The sequence below is a fragment of the Oncorhynchus clarkii genome, chromosome 16 (genome assembly GCF_045791955.1).
Source record: "Oncorhynchus clarkii lewisi isolate Uvic-CL-2024 chromosome 16, UVic_Ocla_1.0, whole genome shotgun sequence".
In the NCBI taxonomy this organism is placed as follows: Eukaryota; Metazoa; Chordata; class Actinopteri; order Salmoniformes; family Salmonidae; genus Oncorhynchus; species Oncorhynchus clarkii.
In genome coordinates, this window is record NC_092162.1 from 24,002,580 (window position 1) to 24,023,649 (window position 21,070).

The window sequence follows — 21,070 nt, forward strand, 5'->3', positions numbered from 1 at the left end:
TGCAAAATGTTCTGTCTGCCAATGGGGGGCCCTTGCTCAGACCTTACGGGGGGGCCCTGTGAAACTGCGCTACACCACTATGTCGCTCAAGTCAGAATTTAGTGTGCTCAAGTCAGAATTTAGGCTAAAAGGATGTTGACAATCATATCATTAGGAAAGTAGGATTTGAGATGAAAAAACAAGTGACCTCCAAATCCACAGCATCTTGCAGTAATGCATCTCTCATCCGATATATATACTGTATATACTGTAGATTGTGCCATCCTCACATCCTCTAGTAAAGACAGAAAATGACGAGTTATGATAAAACTATCCACCTGTCGACTACTTCAAGCACTACACAATATACAGCCTATGCTTAAGCCACAGTATTATATAAATGGTCATAAATATGTGAAATGCAATTGGTATAGTGTTAAAGAAAATATTTGTGTAAATGTATTAAACATTTAAAAACAGGAAAGGTAGCCTAGAACTGCAAATCTCCAGTTTTTTACTTCATGGCTCAATGATCTGACGGACAAGTGTAGGATATAACAACAAAAGTGATACGCTAGCTAAATTGTTATCACCACAATTATCAGTCATCAACACAAATGTGGGTGAATTATTTTTGTTGTTTTACCCATTTTATGTGTGTAGCCTCATACAATAATCACCAAGACAGACAGAGGTACATTGCATTCGGAAAGTATTCAGAACCCTTGACATTTTCCACATTTTCCTACGTTACAGCCTTATTCTAAAATGGATTACATCGTTTTTTTTCCTCATCAATCTACACACAATACCACATAATGACAAACCAAAAACAGGTTTTCATTCATGTTAGAAAATGTATTTAAAAAACTGAAATATCATATTTACATAAGTATTCAGACCCTTCACTCAGTACTTTGTTGAAGCATCTTTGGCAGTGATTGCAGCCTCGAGTCTTCGGTATGACACTATTTGGGGAGTCTCAAGCTCTGTCAGGTTGAATAGGGAACGTCACAGCACAGCTATTTTCAGGTCTCCAGAGATGTTCGATCGGGTTCAAGTCCGGGCTCTGGCTGGGCTACTCAAGAACATTCAGAGACTTGTCCCAAAGCCACTCCTGCATTGTCTTGGCTGTGTTCTTGGGTTCGTTGTCCTGTTGGAAGGTGAACCTTCATCCCAGTCTTAGGACCTGAGTGCTCTGGAGCATATTTTCATCAAGGATCTCTCAGTACTTTGCTCCGTTCATCTTTCCCTCGATCCTGACTAGTCTCCCAGTCCCTGCCGTTGAAAAACATCCCCACAGCATAATGCTGCCATCACCATGCTCCACCGTAGGTATGGTGCCATGTTTCCTCTAGACGTGGTGCTTGTCATTCAGGCCAAAGAGTTCAATCTTGGTTTCATTAGACCAGAGAATATTGTTTCTCATGGTCTGAGAGTCTTATAGTGTCTTTTGGCAAACTCCAAGCGGGCTGTCATGTGCCTTTTACTGAGGAGTGGCTTCCGTCTGGTCACTCTACCATAAAGGCCTGATTGGTGGAGTGCTGCAGAGATGGTTGTCCTTCTGGAATGTTTTCCCATCTCCACAGAGAAACTCTGGAGCTCTGTCAGAGTAACCATTTGGTTCTTGGTCACCTCCCTGACCAATGCCATTCTTCCTCAATTGCTCAGTTTTGCCAGGCGGCCAGCTCTAGGAAGAGTCTTGGTGGTTCCAATCTTCTTCCATTTAAGAATGATGGAGGCCAATTATGCAAAAAAAGGTTGGTACCCTTCCCCAGATCTGTGTCTTGACACAATCCTGTCTCGGAGCTCAATGGACAATTCCTTCGACCTCATGGATTGGTTTTTGCTCTGAAATGCACTGTCAACTGTGGAACCTTATATAGACAGGTGTGTGCCTTTCCAATGCATGTCCAATCAATTAAATTGACTAGAGGTGGAGTCCAATCAAGTTGTAGAAACATCTCAAGGATGATCAATGGTAACAGGATACACCTAAGCTCAATTTCAAGTCTGATAGCAAAGGGTCTGAATACTTATATAAGGTATTTATTTTTTTAAATAAATGTTCTAAAATTCCCCCAAATCTGTTTTCACTTTGTTGTTATGGGGTATTGTGTGTAGATTGATTAGTGAAAAATGTTTTTAATACATTTTTCACAAGGCTGTAACGTAACAAAATGTGGAAAAAGTCAAGGGGGTCTGAATACTTTCCGAATGCACTGTATTTGTCCTTAGACTTAGGTTATTCAATGATAATAAACCATCTGAGATAGTCATCACCACCCTGAGTCTAGGCTACATAGTCCTGGGTTGCCAGATTGAAGACATTGTTTTCTGTCTGAGAACGACACCCCTTCATCGCCTTTCGAATTTCATTTTGTACCTGAAAAAAAAACAATAAAGGTATTGACTTTGTAGCCTATTATTTGTTGTAAATGTAATTATGATTAATTAAATACATCACAGGGTTAACAAAATGGCACATCTTACCTCCCCATTCAAGAAGCAGTACAACAATGCAACTATAAACCCCTGTAATTAAATGAAGCCGAATGAATAGTTGTTCACTATTTTAATATTTTCAGCCCTTTATGAGGAAAATAAAAGTTTTATCAGAAGGAAATAAGTAACAGAGACATTTTATGTTAGTTTTCATTTAAGCCTTCCCTATTGAGGTAATTATGAGTTATGAATCTGTTAAATTATTAATAATATTGATATCAGATCAATTGAATATTGAAAACCTGCAAATATAGCCATTCCAGGGCTGGGTTGTAGTACCGCTCAGTCTAAAATGCTCTCGTACCTGGAAGGAGCCCAGGACCAGCTCCAGGGAGAGTCGGGCCCCTACACCCACATGCTCAGGTAAGAGGGCGAAGACCACATAGTGCACTCCAAACAGAGGGATGAGAAGAAGGGTGGATCTCGCCAGCCTCCTGCAGGGGGCACCAGAGGAGAGAAAGAGAATGGGATGGGAAAGAGAGAAACATGAGAAGTGAGAGCGAGACAGGAAGGGAGACAGGAGAAAGAGACAAACATGAGAAGCGAGACAGGAAGGGGGAGGGAGAGATAAATAACTTCCTGGATCCACATTAATTATGCTACAATACACTGGGGAAGTTTGACCCTTTTGAAATCCTACCCAATTCAGTCACTCTATCAACATATGGGGGGGAACAGGATGAGTCAAGCCAGTAGGTAAAATGAGCCAGCCCTTTTATGTTGTGCATGCTAACAGTTCAGCGCTCATGAGTGGTCAGTCAGTCTCACCTGTAGACCTGAAGTCCCTCACTTCCATTCTGGTCTGTGGCCTTGGTCTTCTGAATGATGATCCTACTAATGTTCACAAACACCACGAAGTTGATCTGTGGTTGAGAAAAACAGTGGTTTGATACCAAGTCTCAACCCTCTTGATTCATTAATGGAACAAGATTCATTAATGGACAGTGTTTTATTGGTCTTACAAAGACAGATAAGAGGATGGGAGTTTTGATGATCCACCACAAGGCACTGTCAAGGTTGTCCCAGCATCTGTTGGGCAGAGAAGTTATAATGCTGGAATACTGTTGATTACAGTACTACACGATCACATTCAATATGTAGGTCTTCTCTTTTCTCGCCCTTGTTTGGGCCCCTTTATTTGCCCTTTTCACGTACTTCCACAAAGGAATATTGATACCAATACTTTCAGAAGTAGTACATGTAATTATGTCTAATGTAGACAACAAAATAACTATTCTAGTTATTCGCTAGCCTCACCCTTCATTGTCAAACTGACTCTTCAGCAGGGTCCAAATTATGATGGTCACTGAGGGAGTGCCTGGAAGAAATGGAATGTACAGTCATATAAACACACACACACGCACAGATGCTCACAAACACAAATACACACACACACACACCTTACCCCAGCCTATGCCACTGTACAACCAGAAGAGTTTTATCTTCTGTGCAAAGGTGAATACCAGCAAAGTTTGCAGGTACAAGCCCTCTACAAGAAGCCAGAAGAAGTTGGCCAAGACACAGTACTGGAAGAAAGTCACTGCTGCTTTACACGTTACCTAATGGATGGGAAACAAATTTCAATAACAACTACTTTTCTCACATGTACAGTACTTAGGCATTTAGATTTAGTAATTCTGACAGTCTGTGGCCACCGGTTCAACAAGTCAATAACAAATGTTCTTTATACTTTTTATCTTTATACAGCATCTAATCATGTGTAATGCATTGTTGAAAACACATAGTAGTACAAGCAAAAGCCACAGAATTTGGAGAATGACATTTCAAATCTAAACAGCGAGTGGTTTCACCCCCCCCCGGAAAAACAAATGTGTATGATAACCAATCAGCGTGTTTGCTCAAGATCTGAGTGCATTATTACCCCTTAACATGCATTCCGAGCACAGGAAGGTCTGCATGAGCCCTCCTACAGGGAGAACATAAAGAGGCTCTCCTAGCTGCACAGGGATCAGGCAATGATTCCCATGGACCTCGCCATGTTCTGGATTGAGTTTGTCATGAGACAAAAAGATGCTATTCACCTGTGCACCTGGGTCCTACAGATTGCTTTGGTATGTCTACCACTGTGGATGCCATGGCATTCCTTCAAGCTGCTGTTCTGCTGATTCTGGTGACTACTTTTGCTGTTCTCAGATGTTTATGCATCAGGGTGCGTTGTAGACCAACAGGTAACACGAGTAACTGAAAGTGTAGTGGGCATTGATGATGATGTATCAATTGGCTTGAATAGTGCTACTACTAATAGTAGATTGGATTATTGGAAATAATTTCCCAGGACGATCAAATTGCTTTACATTGGTATGAGGGGAATTCACCTCATCCACCACAGATCTGTCCAGCTATATTTGTTCCAGTGATCAACCATACTCCTCAAATAGCTTTTTTGTTTATTTGTCGTTCAGGGTCTGGTTGCTATAGTTGAATTTAGGGGCCAGTTAATGCAGGATTAAGTGTGTGTGTTTGTATCTGTTTATAAATAAAAGAGCACTGTACTTTCCATTTACTGTCAGTTTTGTTACATCTGATAATGTAATAACGAAGAACCAATGACAGCCTTATGCTCAACAATAAAGATGGCACGGTCAGACAGGGCAGCTCTGCATCTAGCTCCTAAGCAACTTTGCAGTATTTCGTTTTTTTGTATGTTATTTATTACAGTATAAGCCAAGAATGTTTTTGGTGTTATTACATATCGCCAGAAATAACTTTTGGATATCAGAGCGGCGGTAACTCACCAACATTACGACTTTCCCAAATTGGATCCTTTGTTTGTACCTCCCAGGGCAATTTAATTTATCCCAGAGGCTGCTCCAAGGCTCCAAGGCTGCACTGGCGGAAAAGAGGTATTCGGAGTGGACTTCTAGTCCGACTCAGGAGGCGTGCAAACCATCCACCACTTCCGAGTATATTACTTGCTAATGTTTAGTCTCTGGACAATAAAGTAGACAAGCTCAGGATGAGGATCTCCTTCCAGAAAGACATCAGGGACTGTAACATACTCTGTTTCACGGATCATGGCTCTCCGGATATACTGACCCCATCTACATAGCCAGCTGTGTTCTCAGTACATCGCGCAGACAGGAATAAAGAACCCTCCGGGAAGAAGAAAGGTGGTGGTGTATGTTTCATGATTAACTACTCGTGTGATTATGATAACGTACAGAAACTCAAATCCTTTTGTTCACCCGACTAAGAATACCTCACAATCAAATGCCGACCGCATTACCTCCCAATATAATTATATTTGGTTATAGTCACAGGTGTGTATATTCCCCCTCAAGACTATACCACGACGGCCCTCAAGGAACTACACTGGACTTTGTGCAAACTGGAAACCACATATCCTGAGGCCGCATTTATTGTAGCTTAACAAAGCAAATTTTGAGGAAAACGCTAGAGAAGTTCTATCAACACATTGACTGTAGTACTTGCGCTGGAAAAAAGCTTGGCGGCTGCTACTCCCACTTCTGGGATGCCTACAAGGCCTTCCCCCGCCCTCCCTTTGGTAAATCAGATCACGACTTCATTTTGCTCCTCCTTTCCTATAGGCAGAAACTTAAGCAGGAAGTACCAGGTGCTAAGGTATATTGAATGATGGTCTGACCAAACGGAATCCATGCTTCAATATTGTTTTGATCACTTGGACTGGGATATGTTCCGGGTAGCCTCTGAGAATAATATTGACGTATACATCGACACGGTGACTGAGGTCATCAGGAAGTGAAGTTCCAACTGTGACTACTAAAACCAATCCAAACCAGAAACTGTGGTTAGGAGGCAGCATTGGCGCAAAACTGAAAGTGTGAACTACAGCACTTAACCATGGCAAGGTGACTTTGAATACAAACAGTGTAGTTATTCGGCAGTCAAACAGGCAAAACGTCAGTAGAGATTGGAGTCGCAATTCAACGGCTCAGACACGAGGCATATGTGGCAGGGTCTACAGACAATCACAGATGACAAAGGGAAAACCAGCCATGTTGCGGACACTGACATCTTGCTCCCGGACAAGCTGAACACCTTCTCGCCTGCTTTGAGGATAACACAGTGCCACCAACGCAGTCCGCTCGCAGGGGTGGGCTCTTATTTTCCGTGGCCGACGTAAGACATTTAAGTGTGTTAACCCTCGCAAGGCTGCCGGCCCAGACGGCATCCATGGCCGCGTCCTCATAGCATGCGCAGACCAGCTGGCTGGAGTGTTTTGAACATATTCAAACTCTCCCTATCCCAGTCTGCTGTCCCCACTTGCTTCAAGATGTCCACCATTGTTCCTGTGCCCAAGAAAGCAAATGTAACTGAACTAAATAACTATTGCCCCGTAGCTCTCACTTCTGTCATCGTGAAGTGCTTTGGGAGGCTTTTGGGAGACACCTACAGCATCCGGATCATATCACCTCTACCTTACCTGACACCCTAGACCCACTTCAATGTGCATACTGTCCGAATAGATCCACTGACGATGCAATCACCATCACACTGCACAATCCCATCTGGACAAGAGGAATACCTATGTAAGAATGCTGTCCATTGACTATAGCTCAGCTTTCAACACCATAGTACCCTCCAAGCTCATCATTAAGCTCGGGGCCCTGGGTCTGAACATCGCCCTGTGCAACTGAGTTCTAGACTTCCTGATGAGCCACCCCCAAGGTAGGAAACAACCCCTCCACTTCGCTGATCCTCAACACAGGGGCCCCACAAGGGTGTGTGCTCAGCCCCCTCCTGTACTCCCTGTTCACCCATGACTGTGTGGCCACGCACCCCTCCAACTCAATCATCAAGTTTGCAGACAACACAACAGTTGTAGGCCTGATTACCAACAATGACGAGCCAGCCTACAGGGAGGAGGTGAGAGCCCTGGTGGAGTGGTGCCAGGAAAATAACCTTTCCCTCAACTTCAACAAAACGAAGGAGCTGATCGTGGACTTCAGGACACAGCAGAGGGTGCACGCCTCTTTCTAAATCGATGGAATGCGCAACAGCACCTCTTCAACCTCAGGAGGCTAAAGAAATTTGGCTTGGCCCCTAAGTCCTCTCAAACTTTTACAGATGCACAATTGAGAGACCGCAACCGCAGAGCTCCAGAGTGTGGTGCGGTCTGCCCAACGCATCACCGGGGGCACACTGCCTGCCCTCCAGAACACCTACAGCATCCGAAGTCACAGGAAGGTGAAGATCATCAAGGACATCAACCACCCGAGCCACGGCCTGTTCACCCTGCTACCATCCAGAAGGCGAGGTCAGTTCAGGTGCATCAAAGCTGGGACCGAGAGACTGAAACACAACTTCCCTCTCAAGACCATCAGACTGTTAGATTGCCATCACTATCCGGCTACAACCCGGTTACTCAACCCTGCACCTTAGAGGCTGCTGCCCCACATACATAGACATGGAATCACTGGTCACTTTAATAATGGAACACTATTCACTTTACTCATTTCATATGTATATACTGTATTCTATTCTACTGTATTTATGTCAATGCCACTCCGACATTGCTTGTCCTAATATTTATATATTTCTTAATTCAATTCTATTACTTTTAGATTTGTGTGTATTGTTGTGAATTGTTAGATACTACTGGACTGTTGGAGCTTGGAACACAAGCATTTCGCTACACCCGCAATAACATCTACTAAATATGTGTATGTGACCAATAAAATTGTATTTTATTTGATCAGAGTCACGTCTTTCTCATGCATTTTTAAATGTTGTTTTTAGCCTAAAGCAGGGCTGCCCAACCCTCTTCCTGGAGATCTACTGTCCTGTGCGTTTTCAGTCCAACCCTAATTTAACACACCTGATTCTACTAATTAGCTGCTCAACAAGACCTTGACCTTAACTAGCTGAATACGCTAAATTAGGGTTGGACTGAAAACCTACAGGACAGTAGATCTCCAGGAAGAGGGTTTGGCAGCCCTGGCCTAAAGCATCACCGAGTTAAGCATTGTTCTAGATCGCTTGATATTATCAGTGTCTGTTTTATGTATATTCAAAATCTTAAGCTAACATGGGGTATTGTGTGTCCCGTACAGCTCAGCGTGTCCGGTGTGGCTCAGTTGGTAGAGCATGGCGCTTGCAAGTCCAGGGTTGTGGGTTCGATTCCCACAGGGGACCAGTATAAACAAATATTGAAGAATACACTCACTACTGTAAGTCACTCTGGGTAAGAGCATTTGCTAAATGACTAAAATGCATACTCTTACATACCCCCTTAATTTGAGATCTGACACTGGTCGTTACAGGGATAATAATGATACTGTGAAGCCTACTTTCTGTTGTTGATGTCCTTCCTTCCACAATCTAGAGGCCACAGTTGATTATTGTCCTACCGTTGAGACAGTGCAGTGGTCCATGCTTTCGTCTGCAAACAGTACGGCGTCCTTAACAAACACGGCCAGGCCACGGAGGATGAAGGTGGAAAACAGGTTGAGGTGGATGGAGGTCCTGATGCACAGCAGCTTCCTATGGAAGACACCAGACTCAAATGGGTAAAACTTTACTTGAAAGGTACCTACCTATAAGGACTACATAACACATGTATAACCCTTAAAGTCTACCATTCAAATAACGCGTTAACGACGTATAAAGGCTTTATAAAGGGTATATAAGTCATTTATAGATGGTTAATTATTCATTTATAGATAGTTATTGAATTAGTAATAAAAAAGTAACAACCTGTGATATAGAGGAGGATAAGCACAGTCCATGCACCTTTTTATTTGTGAACAGCCTTTAGGCACCTATAACGCTACATCTCCATTCAACCTGCTTTGTAGTCTACAAAGCCTTAACTTGTGTCCAAGAAACCGGACCATATTATTTATAGTCAGCAGACCTTCAAATGAAGTGGTACCAGGAAAGGAGATGAGGAAAGAAAGCTGAATCAGAAGCAATTACTCTATATAGCGTCACTTTACTTGAACTGTAGTGTTATGACAAAAAAATGTTAAAGTGTTACCACAATGTGCTATTCTGAGTTCTAGTTCTGAATGATTTATATTTGCTGAAATGTCAAAGCTCACCTGAAGATACAGAAGACCAGAATGGCAATGAAGAGCGATGCCAGCGACAACCCATAGCCCACAGTATAAATGATCTTCACCGTAGCAAAGTAATTTTGCTTGAAGAAATAATCAAAAATGTATTGTCATACTCACGGAAAAACAGTCAAAGGTCCCAAGTTGACAAAATATAAATGAAACATGCCTGCATATTTTTGTATTCATTTGCTATAATGACTACTCGTGAGTAAAGTCTAACATTTGTCACAAGTGCTCATAAATGCCAACAATCACAGACTTGCATGTCACTGTATTGTACGCCTTGTGCCCAAATGCAACCAACCTTCAGTGAGTAGACAACGGCAGATTTTGTACCGTAGTTGTATCCAATTTGTTGTGTCTTTATCTACATTTGCACCCGGTGTGATGATCATATATCATTATTATTCAAACTTTGACAAAAAAAATAAGTCAGCTGACATGTACACTTGATAGTAAATAATGATTTTGTGTGTGAAATGATCCTTTTACTAAAGTGTCACCTTAAAATGCTACTAAATCTACTCTACCTTATCCCCAGTCTCCTCCTCTTCTTCACTGCTGTCCTCAAAGTAACAGGCTTTGTAATATGGCAAGCTTGGCTTACTCCATCCTTCGGGGGTGCAGTTGCGTGTGATTAGAGCTGTAAAGAAAATATCACAGATTTCAAATATATATTGTTTAAATGGATGAGATGGTGGATGATATTATGAGTTGGGTGATTTATTGTACCTGGGGGAGAGTCTGGCTTCAAGAGGATCAGAGGACATGATACGGAGAGGCTCTCCCCATTTAGGGCTGCGGGCCAGCAGCTCACACCATCCCACTCCACCAGACAACCTGTCATTTCCCACACAAAGTTATAAACAAGCAGTAAACGATGGCGGAAAGAAAAAGAAGAAAGAAAAAAAAACAGATTGAATGCACAAGTTATTTTTTATGAATGTATCTTAAAAATAAAGCAAAGGGATGTTAAACATGTAAAGATGTCCCCCTCTGTTTTTTCTACAAATGAATGCCATTCTCATTGGAGAGAGAGCTACCTGTAGTGTTATTAGGAGTTGACAAGGACAGTGCCTTGGTGTTCCTCATCTGGAGTTTGCACTCGCCCTCTTTCTCCAAGAGGTGGAGGACAATGGAGCATTCAGGATGAGTGGTCCTGATCTGAGTGGAAGGAAGACGGACGGACGTACAGATACAAGAAGGCAGACAGACAGAAGGACGGATGGACGGACACCGACAGACAGAAATACATTGATCCATTTCACCAGCTGTCTGCCCGTCCATCTAATATATACAGTATTTATTACTATTTTCATTTTTTTTACCGTACATCGGATAATAAACACACACATTCAAACTCTTTTAGCTAACAATTTGAACTCTTTCAAGATAATCGTTAATGCAGCATCGTTTATGTATCCTCTAGATCAGGGTTTCATAATGATTACTCCTGGAGACCCTGCACTAGAATAAAAGACAGGCAAGCATAACCGTCAAAGTATATAATACTACAGTCATTAACTTGAGTGCTGTAAATACAAACATTTTGAACCCAAATGCACTTACCACCCTTACACTACAAACAAGGATGAAAAATATGGCGACCAACTTGATGTCCATGTTCCTTGTGTTTATATGCCTTGTAAACATACTCAAAGCAGGTAACGTTTAATTCGGTCTTTATGGTCCCTCTTGCAGTCTCAGCTTCCCATGCAAAGAAGTGTTTCCTCCTTATTTGGCAGATGGTTAAGAGTTCATGGCCACCTCCCAAATGGTATAGCCTAGTTTTCAGGGTTACTTAGTCCATCGTCAACCCGCCATGTCAAACCATATTATTACTTAAAAGCCAATCAAAATCCTCACAGTGGCTTTAACAGTTCTCAAAATGCTCCAGACATGTCTGTGGTGATCTCCAAACAGACACCAAACAGTCATGGTGAAGGAGGTAGTGTATGCAAATGCAGTCTCTTTCAGTCCTGTTTCCTTATTTCCCTGCAGAGCTGGCTACCTTTCTTGTTTACCTGTTTGTCCCCTTTTTCCCACCCGAGTGAGCGTGATTGGAGCTTTCTGCAGCAGTAAAGTCAAGTTATTTAAGGGATGACTGAACTTACATGTCCAAGATAAGAGGATGACATCATCACCTGGGAGGTATGCAGATTACCTTTGGCGAACACAGGTAAAAAGGCAAGGAAGTGTCTTTCATGCAAAAACGTAATGCATGCTGAAAATACAAAAACAACAACCCCAACGTACCTTTGAGAATGACATATGTGTACAGTAATGACTTGCAAGTATTTTTCAGCATAGATGGACCACGGTTCTTAGCTCATCCATTATTCAAATAGGTCTCTTTCCCAGTGGACCTTCTACCATGACAAGCAAAGGACAGTGTGTAAAAAAAAGTCTAGCAGCCTCCTTATTTAACAAATAACCATGCAATATTCAAGAAATGAGCACCAAGAGAATGGTAAGTGAAAATGAGAGAAGGGGGGAAAAGGGGTGAACGATAGACATCACGGCTGAGGTTCACCATTGCTCTTGTTTCTAACAATTATAGGACTTTTTGTCATGACTAACCATTCGAATAATCCAACCCTCTAAAAATATTGTACTTCACCAATTTAGGTTTAGGGTGTGCATTTTTGCCCTCTATTTGAATGAAAGTAAGACATTACGGGGAATCCTTTCTAAACAATAATTCCCCCACTAAGGTGGTTGCCCAGACCAAAATTAGCCATGTGTGTCAATGGAACACAGATGGAACATGGTACTGTACATAGATGGAACATATAGTAACGGCATGCAGGGGCTCATACTGTATATGGTTTCTTCTAAAGACATCCCCCGGGTGTGTGTGTTGGGGGTTATATGCTTATTGAGAGCGTGGCGTTTGTCCCAACATGTGTGTCTATCAAAGAAACCACCTCACTCCTACACTGCCACACCCTCTCTATTTTTTATTCTTGATTTTGTGTTCTTTGGTCATGCCACCCAATGAGCCAAACCCCAAACAAAGGATGTTGCTCTAGCTCCTGCGACAGCCCCTGACTCAATTTCTGCTTCAGCTGCAGACCCAGCTCTAGTCGCAGACCCAGCCACAGACCCCTCTCCAGTTGTAGACCCAGCTCCAACCCCTGCTCCAAGTCCAGCCCTGGCCTGTGCTGCCGCTACAGCCCCTGTCCCACCTAAAGCCCCAGCCCCTACTAAAGCCCCAGCCCCTACTAAAGCCAAAGCCAATACTAAAGCCAAAGCCCCTACTAAAGTGCCAGCAGCCCCTACTAAAGCACCAGGTCCTACTTAAGCCCCTACAAAGCTCCAGCCCCTGCTACAGATCCGGCCCCTGCTCCAGCACCTGCTACTGATTCGGCCCTTGCCCCAGAGCCCGAGACATCAACAGAGTCTAAAGTTGAAGGTCATTGTATGTATGTGCTGTAATTAATTTTGGTTTAGACTATTATTTTAAAAAAGAGCCCTTTTTTCGTGATATCCAATTACGATCTTGTTTAAATCGCTGAAACTCCCCAATAGGCTTGGGAGAGGGGAATGTCGAGTCATGCATCCTCCCGAAACATGACCAGGCAAACCGCACTTCTTGACACCCATCAACTTAACCCGGAAGCCAGCCGCACCAATGTGCCGGAGGAAACACTGTTCAACTGATGACCAAAGTCAGCCTGCAGGCGTCCGGCCCGCCTTAAGGAGTCGCTAGAGCACGATGAGCCAAGTAAAGTCCCCCCTGCCAAACCCTCCCCTAACCCGGACGACGCTGGGCCAATTGTGTGCCACCCTATGGGACTCCCGGCCACGACCAGTTGTGACACAGCACAGGGAACGAACCCGGGTCTGTAGTGACGCCTCAAGCACTGCAATGTCGTGCCATAGACCGCTGTACAACTCGGGAGGCCCAGAAGTTTATTTTTTATTTTTAAGCACATCCAAATGCACATCCATATTTTTGTTAGTCAAGAGATTGTTACCATGTCTCCATCAGCCAGCAGTGACTGGACACTTACTTGGAACCTTACTTTCTTTTCAATGTTCCGTCTTTGCAGCGATTACCAACTGTACCTATATCTCTAAATTAAATTTGATTAAATCATTTGGAATCTCATTGGGAAAGAAAGATGCACTATGGAAACTTAACTGGAATATCTACATGGTGAAATGGGAACGAAAACAAAGGTGAATACTAGAAGCGAAGGATAGTTTATTTTTTTATTTTTTTTACCAGAATGAGCCCACCACTACATCCCTGCTGCATCAACAACATCTGACTTAAAATGTTTAAAGTCAGAGAACCAATGATTGGACATAAAAACTGCATTACAACAATGATTTAGCAGTGAATACGTTTATGTCAGTAGGCTGAGTATGGCATTAGTCATGTAAAGATCACCTTTGCCCAGTGTGTGCCCTGGGCCAGAACCCAACTAATGCAGAGGTCATTAAAGTGCTGAGCAAGTCAAAACCAAAAGGTCAATTCTCAATGGCCTGGGCCCGTATTTAAAAAGCGTCACAGAGTAGGATTGCTTATCCAAGATCAGTTTTACCTTTTAGATCATAATGAATAAGATTGCACATGGACAGGGGGACCTGATCCTAGATCAGCACTCCCACTCTGAGAGGCTTTGTGAATACGGGCCTGGTATCTAACCAGCAAATACAAATAAGCTATTTAGACACCTACTAATGTAGATACATTTCGACACCTACTGATGTAGATATAATTTAAAGTGCCATGCTTGATGAAGACTCTATCCAGACTAGTGTATTACATTCCTGTGCCACCTCAAGCACTTTTGAATGTCACAACATCATGAGGGAATCAGGACACTGCTCATCAAGGCTTCATCAATTATTTCGAGCAAAGGGGGATTATAAAGAGGAATGTTCTGAATAGAGCGACATTGTAATATACTGTAAATTATGCACAATACTGTGAAATGGACTAAAACGTGAACACGATTTGATATAATATCAATTAAGCACATACAACATGTCAGAATGATTGTACCTAATCCTTTTTTCAAGAATTTCCAGGATAAAAAATACATGAACATTAAATGTTTGGTTTGCCCTAATTTCCATGTCCAGACATGCTGCACTGTGTGTTTCTTAACTGTAACAGTGCCACATAACCCTATGGAATGTAACTGGCACACCTCACAGTCCAAAGGGGCAGACAATGAAGCCATACTATCCATGTTGTTGGAAATGAAAGAGTGATCCATCCAATCACCCCCTCTCCATCCCCATAGACGACCAGCATTAACCAGTGTTGACTACAGTTTACAGCCTTTTCCATACATTGGGAGAATCATTACAACAGGGCCCAATCAAATATCAAATTCGGTACGAAAACGGAAGACTAGTTAAAGACAGAATGTCACGTTCTGACCTTTATTTCCTTTGTTTTGTCATTATTTAGTATGGTCAGGGCGTGAGTTGGGGTGGGCAGTCTATGTTTGTTTTTCTATGATTTTGGGATTTCTATGTTTCGGCCTAGTATGGTTCTCAATCAGAGGCAGGTGTCATTAGTTGTCTCTGATTGAGAATCATACTTAGGTAGCCTGGGTTTCACTGTTTGTTTGTGGGTGTTTGTTTCCGTGTCTGTGTTTTTCACCACACGGTACTGTTTTGGTTTTCGTTCGTTTTCACGTTTATTGTTTTTGTATTCAGTTGTGTTCATGTTAGGTATTTCTTATTAAAAGAACCATGGACACTTACCACGCCGCATATTGGTCCTCCGATCCTTCTCGCCTCTCCTCTTCAGACGAAGAGGAGGAAAGCCTTTACAGAAACACCCACCAACCAAGGACCAAGTGGCGTGGTAACAGACAGTGACAGCAGCAGCAGCAACAACAGCGGTCAGCATCACAAGAGTCCTGGACATGGGAGGAGATTTTGAACAGAGAAGGACCCTGGGCACAGGCTGGGGAATATCACCGCCCCAAAGCAGAGCTGGAGGCAGCGGAAGCTGAGTGGCGGCGATATGAGGAGGCAGTACGAGAGGCAGCGGAAGCTGAGCGGCGGCGATATGAGGAGGCAGCACGGCAGTGCGACAGGTACGAGAGGCAGCCCCCCCCCAAAAAAATTGGGGGGCACACGAGGTGTGGGGCTAAGCCAGGTAGCAGACCTGAGCTCACTCCTCGTGATTATTATAAGCAGCACGTTACTGGTCAGGCACCGTGTTATGCGGTTAAGTGCACGGTGTCGCCAGTACGTGTCCATAGCCCGGTGCGCTATAGAGCAGCCCCCGAGTGTCATGCGAGTGTGAGCATCCAACCAGGGCGTATGGTGCCTGCTCAGTGTGTCTGGTCGCCGGTATGTTGTTTCGGTCCAATGTATCCTGCGCTTGCTCTGCGTGCTGTGTCTCCGGGGCGCTGGGAGGGTGCAGTGCGTCCTATGCCTGCGCTCCGCTCGTGCCGGGCAAATGTGGGAGTGGAGCCTAAGGGAGAGGTGAGTGTAGTAGGCACTAGATCTCCCGTGCTTACCCACAGCCCGGTTCAACCTGTGCCTGCACTCTGGAGGGTCCGGGTTAGAGGGTTAGAGTAGTTATCCAGCCGGGTGGAGTGGTGCCAAGGCTGCGCACCAGAGCTCCAGTGCTCCCTCACAGCCCGGTCCTTCAGGTGCCTCCTCCTAACACCAAGCCTCCTGGAGGTCTCCCCAGCCTGGTGGGGCCTGTGGCAGCCCCACGCACCAGGCTGTCTCTCTGTCTCCTCCCTACAGGTGCTCCCGTCTGTCCAGAGCTGCACTCCACCAATCAGGCCTTTATGGTAGAGTGGCCAGACGGAAGCCACTCCTCAGTAAAAGGCACATGACAACCCGCTTGGAGTTTGCCAAAAGCCACCTTAAAAACAAGATTCTCTGGCCTGATGAAACCAAGATTGAACTCTTTGGCCTGAATGGCAAGCGTCACGTTTGGAGGAAACCTGGCACCATCCCTATGGTGAAGCATGGTGGTGGCAGCATCATGCTGTGTGGATGTTTATCAGTGGCATGGACCAGGAGACTAGTCCGGAATGAGGGAAAGATGAACGGAGAAAGGTACAGAGAGATTATTGATGAAAACCTGCTCCAGGGTGTTAGGAATTTTATGAATATTGACTAAATGATGTATACATTTAACATAGAACTATACCTAACAGAATTCTACCCTGTTTTTCTATAATGATAAATAATGTTTGTTCAGAAGAAAGAGGTTATGTAACATGGACCTGGAAGAAAGGAATGTATGTGTGTGTTGAAAGAGAACGAAGGGACGCATTAACCTGTGTTTGAACCGACCCGGCTGTAACTCTGGGGAGATAAAATAGGACAGAGAGAGACCCTCCATGTTTCCCATATCTGGGGGGGACTGGAACTGTCAGTTTAATGGTAATAAACTGTGGTGAGACTTCAGGAAAACATCCTAATGTTAGTGTGTATGTATGTGCGTAGGTTAAGAGAATATTATAAAAGGAACGTCTTTGTATATGCACAGCAGAGCTCTCATAAATAAACATTCTGACTTTTGTAGACTGGCCTCTGTCTGTTTCATTTCAATAAGAACAAACTGTTGGTAACAGACAGAGTACTTTAATTGAAGTTCAGTTTATGAACATTGAGAACATAATTTTTGTGACACAGAGCACTCAGGACCTCCAACCGGGGTACTTTTTGGAGCTCTTCTAGCTATGCAGTTGAGGAGCTAGAGCAAGCACATTTGTAGTCGTTTCGTTTGGAACACAACACTGCCTCCCCGCCATCACACAATTTCAGTTGTTGTTTATGCAATCCCAAAAAGCTCCATTATAAATCACAATTTGGGTCAGACGGTGGCACGTCCTGACCATAGAGAGCCTTTATTTTCGGTGGTGGAGTAGGTCAGGGCGTGACTGGGGGTTAATCTAGTTTATATTTTCTATGTGAGGTTCTAGTTTTGTTTTCTATGTTGGTGTTTGGTATGATTCCCAATTAGAGGCAGCTGGCTATCGTTGTCTCTAATTGGGGATCATATTTAAGTAGCATTTTTTCCACCTGTGTTTTGTGGGATATTGTTTATGGTTAGTTGTATGTTAGCACTCCATTGTCGTCACGTTTCGTTAGTTTTTATTATTTTGTTATGTGGTTAATTTATTTCTAAATAAAGATGTGGAACCCAGATCACACTGCACGTTGGCCCGAATATTCTTCAAACGATCGTGACAGACGGGCATGATTTGAAAGCTTGTTCTATTGTCAACATGACTAGCTAAATGATAGAATACGATCTTACAGTGTTAGGCTTCACGAGACATTTCAGAGAAACAGATGGTAATTTTGGTGCACATAGAAAGGAGTCATGAGTACAGTCGTTGCCAAATGTTTTGAGAATGTCACAAATATACATTTTCACAAAGTGTCTTTAGATATTTTCTATCAGATGTTACTATGGAATACTGAAGTATAATTACAAGCGTTTCATAAGTGTCAAATGCTTTTATTGACAATTACATGAAGTTGATGCAAAGAGTCAATATTTGCATTGTTGACCCTTCTTTTTCAAGACCTCTGCAATCCGCCCTGGCATGCTGTCAATTAACTTCCGGGCAACATCCTGACTGATGGCAGCCCATTCTTGCATAATCAATGCTTGGAGTTTGTCAGAATTTGTGGGTTTTTGTTTGTCCACCCGCCTCTTGAGGATTGACCACAAGTTGTCAATGGGATTAAGGTCTGGGGAGTTTCCTGGCAATGGACCCAAAATATCGATGTTTTGTTCCCCGAGCCACTTAGTTATCACTTTTGCCTCATGTGCGCCATTATGCTGGAAAAGGCAATGTTTGTTACCAAACTGTTCCTGGAGGGTTGGGAGAAGTTGCTCTCGGAGGATGTGTTGGTACCATTCTTTATTCATGGCTGTGTTCTTAGGCAAAATTGTGAGTGAGCCCACTCCCTTGGCTGAGAAGCAACCCCACACATGAATGGTCTCAGGATGCTTTACTGTTGGCATGACACAGGACTGATGGTAGCGCTCACCTTGTACTCTCCAGACAAGCTTTTTTCCGGATGCCCCAAACAATCGGATTGGGGATCAGAGAAAATGACTTTACCCCAGTCCTCAGCAGTCCAATCCATGTACCTTTTGCAGAATATCAGTCTGTCCCTGATGTTTTTCCTGGAGAGAAGTGGCTTCTTTGCTGCCCTTCTTGACACCAGGCCATCCTCCAAAAGTCTTCGCCTCACTGTGCGTGCAGTTGCACTCACACCTGCCTGCAAGCTCTGTACTGATGGAGCCCCGATCCCACAGCTGAATCAACTTTAGGAGTCGGTCCTGGCGCTTGCTGGACTTTCTTGGGTGCCCTGAAGCCTTCTTCACAACAATAGACCCACTCTCCTTGAAGTTCTTGATGATCCGATAAATGGTTATTAGTGCCGAAATCTGCCATGTTCAACCCATATACGAGTCAATATAAACCTTGGATTGCTGATGCTATGTATTGAGAGGTATTTAGAGGCTTTGAAGCCACCGGTCGGCCATTTTGGCACTCCCCATTAGGAGCAATCCTGCATAGGAATGAGTGGAATTCTACATTATTACAATTAAAGATGTACTATGCAGTTATCGCTCCTGGTTGCTTTCTGGTTGCTAAAATTCTAATCGTTCGCCTAATTTCAGTTGTGACAAAACAATCAAGTATGGTGTAGAGAATTGCTGTGAAATATTTTCCATCGCCAAAAATATTGTATTTTCAACTGTTTGAAGTTGGTTATACAAAACCGAAAGGTACAAAAACTAAACTTAAAAACGGGAAGCATAGAAATATCTCACATAGAACAGATCTACATCTGCTTTGATTTGCTTTCGATGTGAATTGCAGATCTAGGACACACATTTCTATGTGAATTTGTTCGTGTCGCCCAAAAAGTTACATATTGCATCTTTTATTTATTTTATTTTATTTATTTAACCTTTATTTAACCAGGAAGGGCTCATTGAGATTAAAATCTATTTTTCAAGAGCGCCCTGGCCAAGATAGGCAACAAAGCTGCACCTAGTGCTTCAGAGTACACACACACACACACACACACACACACACGGTTCAGTTACATTTATTCCATTCCAGCAATTACAATGAGCCCGTCCTCATATAGCTCATCCCACCAGCCTCATGTGATATACATTTATTTTTATTTTTCAGCTTTTGTCAAACATATCATGTCAGGTGATCAGCCAGGTAAATTGAACAAGGGCCATTGTCATTTAATTCTATTAAATAAACAAAATATACATTTTTTTTATTCGGGTTGTGAGAAATATCTACTGTGGATCACCACACAAACAGGAGGTCTACCAGAAGAACAGCCATGAGGGGAACATGTCTATCCTGACCATTCCCTCTCATTCTATATCATGTCAAAGACACTATTCCCTCAAAAGTGTTTTAAATATCAATGTAAGCATTTACTGTAAAGGTTCTTTTGAAGTGTCATTACACATTTCAAATCCTACTCTCAACTCAGTGCTACTGCTGTTCATCACTTCAAATTATGAACATATCCATCATTAGAGAAAATGTGATCTACTGAAAGTGTTCCCTTTAGCCGCGGAACAGTAAAAGTATTATTTTCTCAAGGGGGATGCCAAGACAGCTGCTGAAGGAGAGCTCCAGCACTGATTCTGCATCCACTGGGAATGTGAAGAACTCTCACAGGACATCCATGCTGAATTCCTTTCCACTGCTTTATGCTGGAATGCGTTGCAAAGTACTACAACAGAGAAAGTGTACAGTCAATCTACTTTACACTATAGCTTCATATATATTTTTTGTTGCATTCTATGTTTCTTGGTGAAAAGGCCTTATATAACTGAATATGTCAGTAACAATTTTAGGTCTACGTATAACCCTTTGGTTTGTTAACCATTGGTTACGTCATCATACAGTTTGTGTTGAACAATAACAACGCGGCCACCGCGCTCCACTGTTTTAGAGGGACGGGGTTGAAGAAATGTAACTGCTGGGTCGTTCCATTTGAATTCGATCTCATTTTAGAATGCAACAGTTTTGATTCGAACAAAACATTCCATACATGTTTGCACATGGTAGAAATGATCAGAAAGTGACTTTTTGGATCTGAATGCCAGAACATTCAGGAGAGAGGTCCTCAAAGCTGACCCATTTTGCATACCCCACCCTACCACGAGACATCCATGTCTTCACCACTGAAAAAAGTTAAACGGTTGAGTTTGACATCAGTTGAAAGCTTACAAACAGGTATGTCAAACTATTTTATAACTTCTTGGAAAAAAATGTTTCAGTAAAAATTGTCATTTTCTTCCCTTTAATGTCAATGATCTAAAAACGCATAAAGAGATGTATATATATATATTTTTTATATTCACATACAGTATGTTGTAGCTTATACCCTGATTTACATCATCGTCGGTGTTTGTGTTGTGCCCGTCACCAGTTGAGACACATCTTACTCTTGAGCTTAAGCGTTTTTAGATAATTGACATCAAATATTTAAAAATGACCATTTTTATTTAAAAAGGT

At 42.9% G+C, this 21,070-nt stretch overlaps 1 protein-coding gene across 1 annotated transcript; it reads right to left on the bottom strand.

Moving 5' to 3' along the window:
* Positions 1-2,272: 2,272 nt before the first annotated feature.
* Positions 2,273-11,819, bottom strand: LOC139367288 (growth hormone releasing hormone receptor 2). Its single transcript, XM_071105512.1, has 13 exons — positions 11,805-11,819; positions 10,592-10,712; positions 10,281-10,388; positions 10,079-10,191; positions 9,531-9,628; positions 8,838-8,970; positions 3,890-4,043; positions 3,742-3,802; positions 3,447-3,513; positions 3,253-3,347; positions 2,789-2,918; positions 2,473-2,514; positions 2,273-2,365 (listed from the first exon to the last, which is right to left on the bottom strand). The coding sequence occupies exons 1-13, from the start codon at positions 11,817-11,819 to the stop codon at positions 2,273-2,275; spliced, it is 1,230 nt and encodes a 409-aa protein (XP_070961613.1).
* Positions 11,820-21,070: the final 9,251 nt, after the last annotated feature.